Source organism: Trichosurus vulpecula, chromosome 3 (genome assembly GCF_011100635.1).
Source record: "Trichosurus vulpecula isolate mTriVul1 chromosome 3, mTriVul1.pri, whole genome shotgun sequence".
Lineage (NCBI taxonomy): Eukaryota > Metazoa > Chordata > Mammalia > Diprotodontia > Phalangeridae > Trichosurus > Trichosurus vulpecula.
Window position 1 is genome coordinate 430,690,016 of NC_050575.1, and position 14,805 is coordinate 430,704,820.

Consider the following 14,805-nt stretch of genomic DNA (forward strand, 5'->3'; position numbering starts at 1 on the left):
CAAATACAGCATGTTTCTGTGTATTGATAACTACATTTCCATGTAGTGGGTTTCCTTTGTAATACTATGCATTTTATTTTATTCCGGTAAAAACATTCTTAGGAGAAGGGTCCACCGGCTTCACCAGACAGACACCAAAAACCCCGTTAAGAACCTAGTGGTAACTCAGGTCCCCAGCAGCTAAGCCGATACCAGGACCTAGTTGTCCCAGGGCTCAGCCCAGTACCGTTTCTCTCTACACTGCCTCGTGATCATATACCCACGGGGGGCCATGCCTCCATGCTGCCTCAAGCTCATCGATCAGTCTGAGAACATGTGAGCGCTGATGGGCGTGGGAGGGAGGAACGCGAGGTGTGGAGCTTGGAACACTGAGGAGCACACTTTTAAGATTAGTCTTAATCCTGAGATGGCTTGGTTAATTGAGCCCTGAAAGAGCCCCGACTCCGCTCCCTCCCAAAGCTCCCCCCCTCCACCCAGCATTTTCCTAAATGATGTGAGAAAACGCGGGCCTCTTTTGGAAAATTGAAGGATGATGAGAAAGGTTTCCAAGGCATTTCCTTGAAGGAGATTAATCATGGGGAGTTCTCCATCCCCCACCTCTCCACCTCCTACACACACACACACACACACACACACACACACACACACACACGAAATATTGGCACCAGGTACTAAGATCTGCTGGAAAATATTCCTCCAAAGTCCAGGGCCCCGGCGCTTGAATGAGTGTGTGGCCGCTCATTGGCTGACCGACCCCGCTCCTGATTGGCTCCCGATCCCGGGGAGCGATAAGAGCGGCTATAAATTCCCTGGGTGCTGTTCGGGAGCCCCCAGTTTGCCCAAGCCAAAGGTGCCAGCCCCTCCAGCCTGAGCGCAGCAGCGGCTGCAACGCCCGCAAGCCCGCAGCCGCCAGCCTCGCCGGCTCCCCACCTCAGCCTCCAAACGCATCCAGATCCACGTCTTCTCTCAAGCCGGGAGAGACAGGGAGCAAAGGAGGGGGGGAGGAGGAGGAGAAGGAGGCGAGTGGGGATAGGGGGAAAAACCCGGCAACTTAGCGGGAACTTCTCAGAGAATGGTCCACAACTCCGCCGTGCTGCTGGTGCTGGTGATCGGCGCTTCCGCGGCCACCGACTCGGAACAGAATGACTCGGTGAGCCCCAGGAAGCCCCGGGGGGCTGCTCACAGCTCAGGTAAGCGGCCGGCCGAGCTCCGTGGTCCCCCTGCCCCACCCTGCCCCCCACCCCAGCCCCCCGGAGCTGTCCTGCATCCCCCGGCTCTTCTGCTCGCGTGTCTGCGGCTGTTTGCGCCGGCCGGCAGGCTGGAGCTCTGAAACGTTTCATGCATGCCCGATGGCCTTAAGGCGGCCGGGGGACCCCGATAGCCCCAGGGAGCGGACCGCCTTTGTCTGATACATTTCTATGCGACTGACGAGGAATCCGAAGAGAAGGCGAGTCCCGGGCAGAGGGGGTATTTCGTTGCATAAGCCTCTCAGTCTGATCGCCTGTAATCTGGCACGTACCCTGCTGGGAGGAGGGCTGGGGAGGGGGCGTGGGGAGCGTTTCCAGGCACGCTCTCAGCGCTTCGCAGGGACTGGCTCTGAAGGTGAGACCTGGACAGGCTGATGCAACCCAAGCCCCCTGGAAAAAAAAAAAAAAAAACACTTGGCATCCTCAGCCTTGCGGAGAGCACATGCTGAAATGAGAAGAAAAAATCCTTGAACCCTCAGGACTGATGGGTCATCGAGGATGAATTCAAAGAGAAACACATTCCCTCTTCCCTGCCCTTGCATTGAAACATTCGTGCATCACATGACTAAGAAAGCCCTTTAATTTTTTTTTTCCTTTTTTCCCCCAAACTGCAGCTGTTTCTCTGAGTGAAAGGGCTCAGTAGAGTTCTGGCTTCCGAAGCAGTTCTCTGCCTATTGCCTTTGTCTCTAAAGGGTTAAGGGTCACTAGGAGTCAGCATGGACACCTCTGGCCCCTGTTTTATCTCCACATAGCCCACTCTGGTACCCAAGCACCTTCTCTCTGCTCCCTGGTCTCTGGGGAGTCATCCATCCCCACCCCCCACCAAAAAAAAATCAGCTGGATCGCAGATGAGGGAGCTGGAAAGGACCTTAAGAGCATCTAGCCCAAGCCAGATAAAGAAACTGAGACTCCATCATGGGAAGCTCAAGGTCGCGGAGGGAGCAAGCATCAGAGCCAGATTCAAATTAGGCTTCTCTGACTTCCAGTCCAGAGAGCCTTCCACCGCCCCCCTGAAAGATCAGCATGGATGTATAATCCCAGAATCAGATCTCAAACTACAGTAGAGAGATTCAGAGAGATCACCTATCCCAACCCTCTTCTATTGCACAGCAGAAAACGGATGCCTAGAGAAGGAAAGGGATCCCAGACTTAGAAATTGGGATCTGGAAAGGAACTCAGATCACCTAGTCTGATTGCTGAAATGACGTGCCCAAGGTAACATAGCTAGTTAGTGGCGCGATTTGAACCCAGGTCCCACAGCTGGTAAGTGGCAGGCCAGGATTTGAACCGGGCACACTGCTTTTCGTGGCACCAAGGAGACGAGGGCAGGTGTCAGATGGGTAGCTTCTCCCCAGAATTTGTCCTGCTCCCTCCTTCCCAGAAGACACACGGTGATTTCTCCCCCACCTCCACCCTCCCCCCAGCCCAATGGAGAGTAGTATGTCTCTGGGCAATGGTCCCATTTCCTTTTGTACTTTGGTTGCTATAGAAATTCAGCGATTCCCTCCCAACTCCAGCCTGCCTAAGACAATAGCAGCCCTAATGCATATTAAAACTGCTGCGAGCAAAGTTATCATTTGAACCCGTGGAAATCTATAATTAGGGAAATGACTTATAGCATCCTAGAGGCTGGGGAGGGGGAGGGGCGGGGAAGCCCGACTGAACCCGGGAAGCTTTTGATCTCCGGGGAGAATCCTGTGGAATGGAGGCTGCAGATAGCTTCTTGCTGAGCCGCCTGCCAGAACGCACCCCCCTCCCTTCTGGAGGGGAGAAATTACTTTTATGGGAGATCTTATCCAGAATGCAAAAAGCCTCATGCAACTTTTCAACTTGCGGTTTTCTTCCAGTCTTGCACAACGGGGTCCTTGGACTCATTACTCCACACCTGTGTTTCTCTTAAATAAGGCTTTTAATGTCTTCAGAGAGAGAGAGAGAGAATATGAATGAATGAATGTGTGTTGCTCTGAGCATGATTCTATAATGGGGGACTAGGGAAAAATACTACCTGGCTCTGTTCCCTTCTTTGCCAGTCCCAAGGTGAGTGTGGCTGAGCAGCCCAGGAGGCTGATGGGTTCACAGGTGACATGTGCAATGGTTTTCTACCCTTCCGTGGTGAATTGGGAGACAACGTGATGCAGTGGCTGGAGGGAACATAGAACGGTATATTTAGAGTCAGAAGGCATCTAGTCAACCCCCTCATTTTAGAGATGAGAACATTGAGTCCAGAGACTGTGCTGTGATTGGCCCAAGGGCATGGGAAGTGGAAAATGAAGAATTTGAACCCAGACCTACAAATTCTAAAATCCAGTGTTCTTTCTGCTATATCATGCTCCTTCCCAAGGTTTGGTCTTTGGATCCAGAAGACCTGGGTTCAGGTCCCACCTTCTCACACTTATCAGTTGTGTGACCCAGAGCTAGCCACCAAACTTCTCAGCACCCCAGATAATTCTTTAAGGCTCTTAAGTCCCAGAGGAGTTGCTTATTGGCATTGGTGAAGGGAATTTCCAAACTGGGAGTTTCCCATCAATGAAAAATTAGATTTGGACTTTTTGAAAAAGTATGTTCTTGAATGAGCTCTCCAGAGCTGAACTGGCTGGTTTCCTTCTTCTCCCTCCCCCCTCCACCCCAACCCCATCCTCCTCCTTATCCTGCTTTCTGAACTCCTGCTTTCTGAACTTATACTTTTTTCTTAGAATGCCTGCTAAGCCCTGAAGATAATAATGCCTTATAAGACTGAGAAAAGGGAGGCATTGTGGGACGGTGGAGAGATCTCCAACTCTTGAGTCAAAGGACCTGGGTTCAAAGCCTGTCCCTGACTGTTTATTTCCTATGGACCCTGGACAAGTCACCTCATCTTTGCGGGGGTGATTTTCCTCTCCCACAGTGATTGGTTTAACGGCCTCTGAAATCCCTTTCAGCTCTGAATCTGTGATCCTAAGGCACCAGCAATGATTAGATAATAACCACCCACATTTCTGTAACAATTGGGCAAAGCCTTTTCTTCCCAACAGCTCTGAGGTTTGGAGAGGTGCTATAAATTACTTATCCAAAGTGGTACAACTGGTGGGTCTTCTGATTCTTAACACCCAAGCTTCTTTTTCTGTAGAATTAAACATGTACTTCAGTTGGGAAAGGTTTCAATTTGGAATCAGAGGACCTGAATTCAGATCCTGCATCTGTATCATATGACTCCTGTGACCTTGGACAAGGTCACCTCTAGGCTTCTCACTGGATCATGGATTAAGACCAGGAAGGGACCTTAGAGGTGAAGAAATGAATTGTCCAAGGTCACACAACTAGTAATGTCAGGATTTGAATCCTGGTCTTCCTGCCTCCCGAGTCTACCGAACTAAATGACTTCTAAGGCCCCTTGCTGGTTAACACCTGGATTCTTATGATCCTGTTTTCTGCGGCATTCAGATAAGGAGAAAAACCTCTTGGTGGATGGATCCTTGCCTCTCATTCTTTTGTATTCCTTCTCCCCTCTCCTCCCTGGGCCATGGCTTCAGCTGTCCCAGTAGGACCGAGGTGACTCATCTGCTGGTTTCATGCCTCGAGGCATCAAGTGCATAGAGCCCTGAGTCTGGAATCAGGAAGACCTGAGTTCAAATCCAGCCTCTGACACTCATTAGCTATGTGACCCTGGGCAAGTCACTTAACTTCTGTCTGCCTCAGTTTCTTCATCTGTAAAATAGGAATAATTATTATACCGGCCTCCCAGGATTATTGTAAGGGTAAAATGAGCTAATATTTGTCAAAGTCCTTAGTGCAGTGCTTGACACATAATAGGTACTTTAATAGGATTATTCCTTTCCCATACCGTGGACCTCTTGTCTTTGTTCTCCTTCCCTAAGACACCAGACTCCACCTGTGGAGGCCTCATTTGTCCCCCAGTGTGCTGCAGACTGGATCCGAACCCCACTCCCACCCCCACCCCCACCCCTACTGACACACGCTTCTCTCTTTTCAGCCGAAGTGATCCGATGCCTCAACAGCGCTCTGCAGGTGGGCTGTGGGGCTTTTGCATGTCTGGAAAACACTACCTGCGATACAGATGGGATGTATGACATCTGCAAATCCTTCCTGTACAGCGCCGCGAAATTCGATACTCAGGTAAGTGGGTTTGGGGGGCGGGGTGGGGAGGGATGGGCCCCTGCTGCCACAACTGAGGCGAATGGTTGAGTAAGGAACAGAGGCCGTCTTCTTTGACCTATCCCTTTCCCCACCCCAGCCCCAATCACCTTGTGAGCAAAGGTTCAGATCTTCACTCTGGGGATCTCGGAGGGTGACTATGGAGCAGTAGAACTCTGTTTGGAATTGGAGTGCCTCAGTTCAAAGCCTGGTTCTGCTCCTCTTTCTGAGACTCAGTTTCCCCTTCTGTAAAATTGGGGGAGGGAGCGGTTAAAACTAGAGCCTTTCAGGTCCTTTCAGTTCTAGCTGATGATCTTGAGATCTTGGTGGTTCAGAGGTGTGGGAGAAGAAAATTAACTTCCCTTCTTATTAAAAGGCCATGAACTCTTCCTTTCAAAATAGCTTTTCTCCTGGAGATAAGAACTAGGAGCTGGTCAGTTTTCCTTCTGGAAACAAGGTCAAGTGACGGATCTCTTTCCTTGCTCAGGTTTTAAGTGACTTCGCAGGTCCCTCTAAATCTGAGGGGTTTTTCACGCTTCTCTCTAATGTCCCTCCTTTCCCCTTTTCATGACAACTCCAAGAGATGGGTGGATGGGCACCCCTGCAGACAAAACTCCCACGAGCCTCCTATGACCTCAGGTGGCACGCTGACAGCCACGTTGGCACGATGCCCTGTTTACACCCAGCATCGTGTCCATTGGCCCGGAGGGTGCTGCTTTGCTAGGGTGGGGACTCTAGCATGGGATAAGGATACAGAGGGAACAAGGGCCAGGGGGAAAAGCTCTAGGCTTGGCAGCCCACTCTGGTAAGATGAAGAGACAGATAAGAAAGCAGTTAGGAAGCCCTCACCATGCACAAGGCACACTAAGCACCCACCGTATACAAATACAAGCCCTCCAAGAGCTGCGTTCTGTAGCGCATAGAGAGAAGCTGGGAAGGGGGCCGGTTCTAAGGTGGGAGGGTAGGGGAAGGGAGGCTGTGGGCAGAGATAAGGAGAGTGGAGCAAGGAGGGCTGGTTCTGGGGAAGAGAAAGCTAAAGCTCCTCGATCGGAGCCAGGGAGCCCATTTCCTAACTGCATAAGCTCTACACTAGAACCCCAAGTATGGCCCTCATCCCCTACCGCTTTCTTGGCACTTTACTGGCGTGATCTCATCTGAAGCTGGGAGGTAGATGCTATGGTTACCACCGCCATTTTGTAGATGAGGAACTCAAGGCCGACAGAGGTCAAATGACTCGGCCAAGGTCACACAGCTACCCATTGCCAGAGGCAGGATTCGAACCCAGCTCTTCCCAAGTTCAGCATTTCATCCACACTTGACTTCCTTTCTCTTTAATAATGAGGCAGCTAGGTGCCACTACAAGATAGAGAGCGAGACCTGGAGGAAGAACCCAGTTCAAATCCTGCCCCGGACTTTTATTAGCTGTGTGACCCTGGGCAAGTCATCTGAATGTTCTATGCCCCTGTTTCCTCTTCTGTGAAATGGGGATAGTAATAGCGCTTCCCTCCCCAAGCGGCTGGGAGACTCAAATGAGATGACACCTGTAAGGCACTTGGCAGCCCCTGAAGCACTAGACAAATGATTTTGTTGTTCATTGGTGTTCCACTCTCCATGACCCATTTGTGGTTTTCTTGGCAGAGATACTGAGGTGGTTTGCCATTTCCTTCTCCAGCTCATTGTACAGATGAGGAAACTGAGGCAAACAGGGTGAAGTGACTTGCCCAGGGTCACACAGCTAGTAAGTGTCTGAGGCTGGATTTGAACTCAGGTCTTCCTGACTCGTGGCCTGTCATCCTATCCACTGCACCACCTGGCTGCCCTATATCAATGATAGCTGTTATTAATTATCGCTGGGCCGCCTCCTTCAGAGCCATGCCACAAGTACTTTGTTAAGTAGACAGAGACGTAGAAGGGCCAGCTATTTTTATTTCTCAAGTGGCCAGGACAGGGATTAAGTGAAGACTGAGGCCCTGGGCCTGTGCTTATTGAATGGCTCTGGGGGACCTAGCTTCAGATTCTTGCTCGGCCGCTAACTCCTTTTGGGCCCAGGCACCCATCATTATGCTCATCTAAGACTCAGAGTTCTCAGCTGTAAAACCCAGGGGCTGGACAAGGTCAGTGATGCTCTAGCCTGGCCACCACCGGGATCCCATCCCCCCTACTCTGGATTGTTGCCATGGCTACCCCAGAGCTCTCACTGCTTCCAGCCTTTCTCCTCTCCAATCCATCCCTGACTCAGCCAGGCACTCCCTGCTTCCCTCCTTCTCAAGGTCTCCCTGTTGCCTAAGCCCTGACTCCAGGCAGATTGCACACTGCTCCCCTTCTTATGGCCTCTGAGGTCCAGCCAAATTGCTTATTCTTCCTGCAACACAAGGTATCTCCCACCTCCATGACTTTGCCCCATGCCTGGACTGTAAACCCTCCTCACCTTTTCCTTTGGGGATGCCCATCTTCCTTCAAGCTCAGCTCAAGGGCCAACCTTTCCACATGAAGGTCTTTCTTGATTTCCACCAGAGCCATTTCTTAGTCTCCTCTAAAATTCCTTTGAATATACTTTCTCATGATATGCTATTATCTATGTCGCATCTCTCCAGTAGGGGCCATTTCTTTCTTTTCTTCCTGTTTCTATACCCTCTGTACTTCACACAGTGCCTTCCAAACAGCGAGTACTCAGTAAATGCTTGTGGATTAGAACGGTCCCGACTGACCGATGCTAAGTCGCTCCTTTTCTCATGGACCTTTCAGGGAAAGGCCTTTGTCAAAGAAAGTCTGAAGTGTATCGCCAACGGCATAACCTCCAAGATCTTCACGGCCATTCGGAGATGCTCCACCTTCCAGAGGATGATCTCCGATGTACAAGAGGATTGTTACCACAAGCTGGACATATGTGGCGTGGCCAAGAAGAATCCCGAAGCTGTCTCAGAAGTGGTCCAGCTCCCCAATCAGTATTCCAACAGGTACCCCGTTAGACCTTGAGCCAAAGATGGGTAGAGGGGGGAGGGACAAAAGAGATGCCACTACCAACTGGCGAGACACCAAACCTTCCCCCGCCCTGTAGGGAGAATAGTCAGACCATTCCTGAAGCTTTTGCTGCGTGTGTAGGAGAAATATCCAAAACTTACCAAGCCACGTAACTTTAAAGTTAAGGTTGCTTTCCAGCGTGCATGTAGGACCAGAGATCTCGATCTGGGAGGGACCTGAGAATTCATCTAGTCCAACCTCTCATTTCCAGAGATGAAAAATGAGATCTAGATGAGCGAAGGGACTGGCTAGGTGGGGCAGCAGACGGACTGCTCAAATCCAGCCTCAGACACTGACTGGCTATGTGACCCTGGGCAAGTCACTTAACCACTTTCTGCTCAGTTTCCTCACCTGGAAAATGGGGTAATGATAGCCCCCTACCTCCTAGGGTCATTGTGAGGATCAACTAAGATAATATTTGCAAAGTTCTTAGCACAGTACTTGGCACATAGTAAGCACCATATGTGAGCCATTATTACTATCGGTGTTGTTGGCGTTATACATGTTAGCTCCTGAGTCTAAATCCAGCACCGTTTTCACTGGGCCCACCATCCTTCAACAGAGGAAGAAACGTGTGCCAAATGAACAAGCGCTGGTGAGGATACAGAAGCAAACATGGAGCCATCCCTGCCCTCAGTGAGCCTATAGTCTGATACTAGGGGCCAGACAGAGATGATGATGAGACAATCCCTGCCCTCAGTGAGCCTATAGTCTGATGCTAGGGGCCAGACAGAGATGATGATGAGACAATCCCTGCCCTCAGTGAGCCTTTAGTCTGATACTAGGGGCCAGACAGAGATGATGAGACAATCCCTGCCCTCAGTGAGCTTGTAGTCTCCTGAGCATCTACAAGTATTTATGAGTAGAAGCTGCTGCTGCTGCTGCTTCTTCTCCTCCTCCTCCTCCTCCTCCTTCTCTTCTTCTCCTTCTTCTTTATTCTTCTTCAGAAAGGTGAGGGGGCCTGAGACCTGGCTTCCAGGCCCAGATGGCCTTACCTAGCTGGGTCACTATAGACAAGTCAGTCACTCTTCCCTCTTTGGGCCTATTTTCCTCACCCATCCAATGGCCTCTGAGTTCAAGCCCAAAGCATAAGATTCTGGTCCCCAATTCAGCATCTATTCACTAGATGACCACAGGCAAGTTGCTTAATCTCTCTGAGCAAATTGGAACTAGGTAACCTGGGGGAAGGGGTCCTTTCTAACCCTACATCTGTGATGCTTTGATTGCCCCCACTTTAAAGTGAAGAAGGTGACCTTTGGAGAGGTAAATGTAAAGACGGGATTTACCCAGAATGGGAGCCTGAGCCAAGGGCTTCCTGGCTCCAAGCTCAGCGTGTGATAACGGGCACTTCAGTTATATCTCAGTTTCCTTTTTGCAAGCACTTTGTGTCTGTTGTCTCTCTGGAGCTTCACAACAGCCCTAGGGGACAGGTGCTGTCCTTATTCCCGTTTTATAGACAAGGAAATTGAGGATCAGAGAGGTTCCGTGACATTCCCCAAGTCAGAAAGCTAGCAATGATCAGAGGTAGGATTTGAACCCAAATATTTCTACCTCTGAATGCAGCTTTCTACCGGCTTCCTTGTATGGAGGAATGGGCTCTTGTCCAGAATTCTATCCTGAATCCCATCTGGGATACTTTTCCTCTTATAATCCTGTTTGTGATCCCATCCCCTCCTCACACACACACACACACACACACACACACACACACACACACACACACCCTTCTTCTGTTGATTGATCATAAATCTAGAGCCACAGAAGGACCCCAGTGCTCATCTAGCCCACCCTTTTCATTTTACGGATGAAGAAACCGAGGCTGAGGGCAGTTAATTCACTTACCCAAGGTTACAGAGCTGGGTTTGAACCCGGCCCTCTCGCAACGATCCCTGCAAAGCCAGAGCTGGCATTTGGAGACCCTCATTTTCAAGGCAACCTTTCCCCAGTGCTTTGTTGGAGCTGGCTAATTTTATGTCTGTTTAGAGGGGCAGAGTTTTCCGGTTCCTTGCCGGGCTGCCCTTCGCTAGCTCCCCTGAAACATCCTGCTTTCCCAGCCTGATCTCAACACAGACACACACAGACCCTGTGCCAATTGGCAAGGAGGCATAAGAGGAAGTAGTTAACGGTCCATTCCACTTTCCTGTGACTTATCTGAAGTAAGGTGGGGGAGGAGAGGCAAAGACCCCTACCAGCCAGCCCTGCCCAGGAAGAAGGGCCCAAGAAGGGAAGTAAGTCCCTGGAGGAGCTGCAGGCAGGGGAGGGCAGGTGCCCACCCCTATGGCTAAGCTTGGCCAGAGGTGGCCTTTTACCACTGTGGGCAACCGGATGAGGCCTCCAGGGAAGGCTGAGGGTCAGTGAGCTCTACTCCCCAGACCAGAGCCAGTGCGTGTCACTGATGACGCTTCCCACCTCTCTGGTGCATGGACAGGAAACAGGAGAATAATATTGATCGAGGGAAACAAAAGGCTATTTATAAATTTTCACACACTGAGTTCCTAAGCCACATGGACTCCAGGGCCGAGAGGAGCCCGAGCCTGGGCTCACATCGAAACTTGTGTTCTCGTGAGAAAGTTGGGACCGGCTCTTTACCAAGCCCAGGGTACTGACCCCTTGGGGGTAGGCTTGTCAAAGGAGGGTGAGAGAATTAAAGCCAGGCTCCTCCTCTCCAGGGACTACTCCTGACTCCAGAGGCACTTAGCCAGTGCCATGGAGAGTGCTAGATTTGGCATCGGGAGGACGGACCTGAGTGTGAATATTGCCCCAGGCGCCAGCTGCGTGGCCCTGGGCAAGTCACTCTGCCCTGCCTTAGTTTCCTCACCTGTAAAATAGAGACAGTACTAGCACCCACGACCTCCCAGAATTGTAAGCCTCCACTGAGCCTAACGCCTGGCACATTAGTCATTATTACTGTCCTTACAACCCTATAGGCTGAATGATAAAGACCCTGCCACTGACTAGCTGTGTGACCTTAGGCAAGGAATCGCCCTCTCTGAGCTTCAGTTACCTTGCCAGCAAAATGCAGGAGCTGGACCAGGGCTCCTTCCAACAATGACACTCAGAAATGTAAAGTTCTTAGCTCAGTCTGCATGGACAGCTCCTTAAGGTACCCAAAGATCTCTTCTTCCAGGTGACCAAATGATGGCGATGAGGCATCCTCTTTTTTCATTGGCCGGGAGATCTCAAGAGACCAAATCCCAGGCATTGGTAGAGAAGGGAAGAGTTGGCAGACAGAGCTGGGATCTGCCCATGGCTCCCTCTGGCTAGCCACCCGGGCAGAGGAAGGGCTCTGCTAAGCACCCATCCCTTCCCTCAACATGACCTCCTGGTATCCTGATATAGCTTCCCTGTATGCAGTTATTCATATATCATTTTCCCCATTAGACTCAGGGTTCCATTTGGGCAGAGGCTAGTTTTGCCTTTCTTTGTATCCCTAGTCCTTAGCACAGTCCTTGGCGCTTAGTAGGTGCTTAACAAGTGCTTCTTGATGACTCCTACCATGGCATCCATACTGGTTACCTCTTTTGCATTTCTCAGCTTGCCTTGCCTGGGACAGATTCAAGCCCTGTCCTGTGCTAGGTAGGAGCATCATAGGGTCATCTGTCTAGAAAAAGAAAACATCCAGAAGTCATCTGGTGCAGCTTCCTCATCTTACAGGTGAAGAAGATGGATCCAAGGAAGTCATGACTTGCCTAAGGTCACACTCATAGTAGATGTCATTGTCAGAATTTGAACTCAGATCCTCTTGGTGCATAACGGCTGGCAGGGTTAGGCAAAGGGGATGTGTTAGCAAGGGTCATCGTCGGGTAGATGTCCCAATGGAGAAACAATACAGTCTAATAGACAGGGGGCTGGGCTTGGAATATGAAGACTTAGATTTGCCTCCCAACCACCCGTTTTGACCCTGGGTAAGTCCCAGAGCTTCACAAAGTTAACTGTGGGCTTCGGTAACCAGGCCCAAATTTGGAGACCCTGATTGTCTTCCCTATAGCAGTGACCATTCCACCCTCAAGAAAGAGGAGCAAACTGCCTTAGAGGGTGCTCTGGCTTCTGCAGCAACAGTCACCATCCTTCTTGATTCAGTTTCCCTCAGTAATGGGAACAAATGCCAAGGGCCTGGGAACATTTCAGATGAGGTTGGGCAGGTGAGTGGATAGCTGCAGTAGAGCTGGTCTGTACCTACCCTCCCCTCCAGGTCACGGGATTTGGGTATGGAATAGTCACCTCAAGTCCAGCCCGCTCAATGTACAGATAAAGAAACTGAGGCTATGAGGGTGTGGAGAATGTTAGAATGTTAGAACTAAAACTGATTGGAAGCAACCACAGTGGTCATCTGGTCCAGTCCCTTCACTTTTCAGATGAGGAAACTGAGGACCAGAGATGTCATATATGTCATATATATGTGTATGTCTATATGTCATAGCATGTTAGAAAGAATCTTAGAACCTAGAATGTGAGAACTAGGAACAGCCCTAGAGTTCACCTAGGCCACCCCTCTTCATTTTCAGTTAAATAGAAGCTATCATTCCAGTGGTGGATATCTAAGCATTGCCTTAAGGCTTCAAAGCACTTCACATGAGTCATCTATCTCACCATCTTCAACACTACCTTTGGAGGAGGGTGCTGCTTTGAATCTCCATTTTGCAGTTGAGGAATGGAGTCTGAGACTGGTTACGTGACTTTCCCAAGCTCCTACAGACATTAAGAGCTAGGATGCCAGGTCAGGTCTTCCATCATTAAAATGAGAGTTCTTTACACTGCATCTATTCTTAGCTCCTGTAATTTCTAATCCTACAGGGAGGATATGCCTCAGTTTAAAAAAAAAATGAGTTAAGTGTGATCTCCCCTTGAGGTTGGAGAAGAAAGGACACCCAGGGCATTTTGGCTAACCCAGCTCCAACTGCCCTCCCACAATCATTGTCTCAACTCTGTCCAAGAGAAGAAAGGTCATCCCCTAAGCTCATTAGATATGTTCTGCTCCATTTACCACACAGCCTTGAATGGACCTCTCTCGAGGGGTTAAGTCATACTGGAAAAATGGCTAACCCCCTGCCCTATGCAGAGAGTTAAAAATAAGCAGCCTTTTCTTCTTGCTCAGAGTTTAGCCTGGAACATCCCTCCCCACTCCATCCCTACCCCTAGTACCTCATACAGAGAAAACACTGACCTTAGGCAGTCTAGAGCCTTGGGCTTGAGTTTTTGCTGTGTGACCTTGGACAAGCCGCTACCCTATCTGGAGCTCAGAGAGTGGACTAGATGAGTTTTCAGGTCTCTTCCAGTTCTCAATACCCTGTGATCTTTCCAATTAGAAAATGCCAGGACCCCACACCTCTTAGAAGGTTGAACAACCACATAGGTTGTACAGGAGACCAGCATGGGATTGATTCCATCTAAAAAGAGTCACCTTCTAAGTAAAAGGATCCAGACTCACAGAGTAACCTCCCTCCCACCTCACTCCCTGGGAGAAGTGATGTGCCTTAGTGAAGAGAGGGTTAGATTTAGGGCCAGAGAGGCCTGGGTTCACATCCTGCCTCAGGTGCTTGCCAGTGATAAGCCCACAGTGCATCCTAGCTCTGTGACCTTGATGCATGAGCATCTGTGACTCAGCTTGATGAGTACCTTCTCTCATCCCTTAGTGGCCCTAGTTATGAAACTTGCCTTCTCTCCCCTAGATACTACAACAAGCTTGTTCGTAGCCTATTGGAATGTGATGATGAGACGGTGACCAAAATCAAAGATAGCCTGATGAAGAAGATCGGCCCCAACATGGCCAGCCTCTTCCACCTATTGCAGACGGACCACTGCGCCCAAACGCCACCTCGGGCCGACTTCAGCAGGAGGCGAATGGCAGAGCCTCAGAAGCTAAAAATCTTCTTCAGGAACCTCCGAGGTGAGGACGATGCCGCCTCCCACATCAAACGTACATCGGCCGAGAGCGCGTAACAGAGGCGGGGGCGTTCACACCCCTGCCAAGGTAGTTTCATTTTAGGGGAGATAATGTGCCCATCTTGAGTGTACTGTGCCTGGTTTAATTTTTTAAACATTTTTATTTCAAAGTAGTTCCTATTATCTGTCCTCCCTTCCCTCCCACCCCCAATTCCCCACCACCACCTCATCCCCTATAGACAACTGCATGGAACTAGGCTTCTGTATCCAGTGTCCCGTCATTTTGATGGCAATGTCCCCAAGGACTGAACAGATGTGACCCTCCTGCGCCTTCCCCAGTGGAAACCACCCTTGTCCATGCCCTTCCCCAAACAGCCCTCTGACCCCAACCGTCCGTGCTGTCTCCGAACCACCAGGGTTTTGAAGACGTGGAGTCCTTTAGAATAGTTGCCCCATGGAGTTAGCCACTAGGGATCCACTCGAGGCTTAGCTGCATATCTCGACCACGCCTAGAGATATCGAA

The 14,805-nt window shown here is 50.2% G+C and overlaps 1 protein-coding gene across 1 annotated transcript; it reads left to right on the plus strand.

Annotated features, from left to right (window-relative positions):
- The first annotated feature begins 1,072 nt into the window (after nt 1–1,072).
- STC1 (stanniocalcin 1) lies at nt 1,073–14,491 on the plus strand. Its single transcript, XM_036751594.1, has 4 exons — nt 1,073–1,190; nt 5,218–5,360; nt 8,124–8,335; nt 14,069–14,491. The coding sequence occupies exons 1-4, from the start codon at nt 1,073–1,075 to the stop codon at nt 14,337–14,339; spliced, it is 744 nt and encodes a 247-aa protein (XP_036607489.1). The 3' UTR covers nt 14,340–14,491.
- The last annotated feature ends 314 nt before the right edge of the window (nt 14,492–14,805 follow it).

Coding starts and splice junctions, on each gene's coding strand:
- STC1 (XM_036751594.1), top strand. CDS start 1,073: ATGGTCCACAACTCCGCCGTGCTGCTGGTGCTGGTGATCGGCGCTTCC. Junction 1,191..5,217: donor GGGGGCTGCTCACAGCTCAG/GTAAGCGGCCGG, acceptor CTCTCTTTTCAG/CCGAAGTGATCCGATGCCTC. Junction 8,336..14,068: donor CCCAATCAGTATTCCAACAG/GTACCCCGTTAG, acceptor TCTCTCCCCTAG/ATACTACAACAAGCTTGTTC.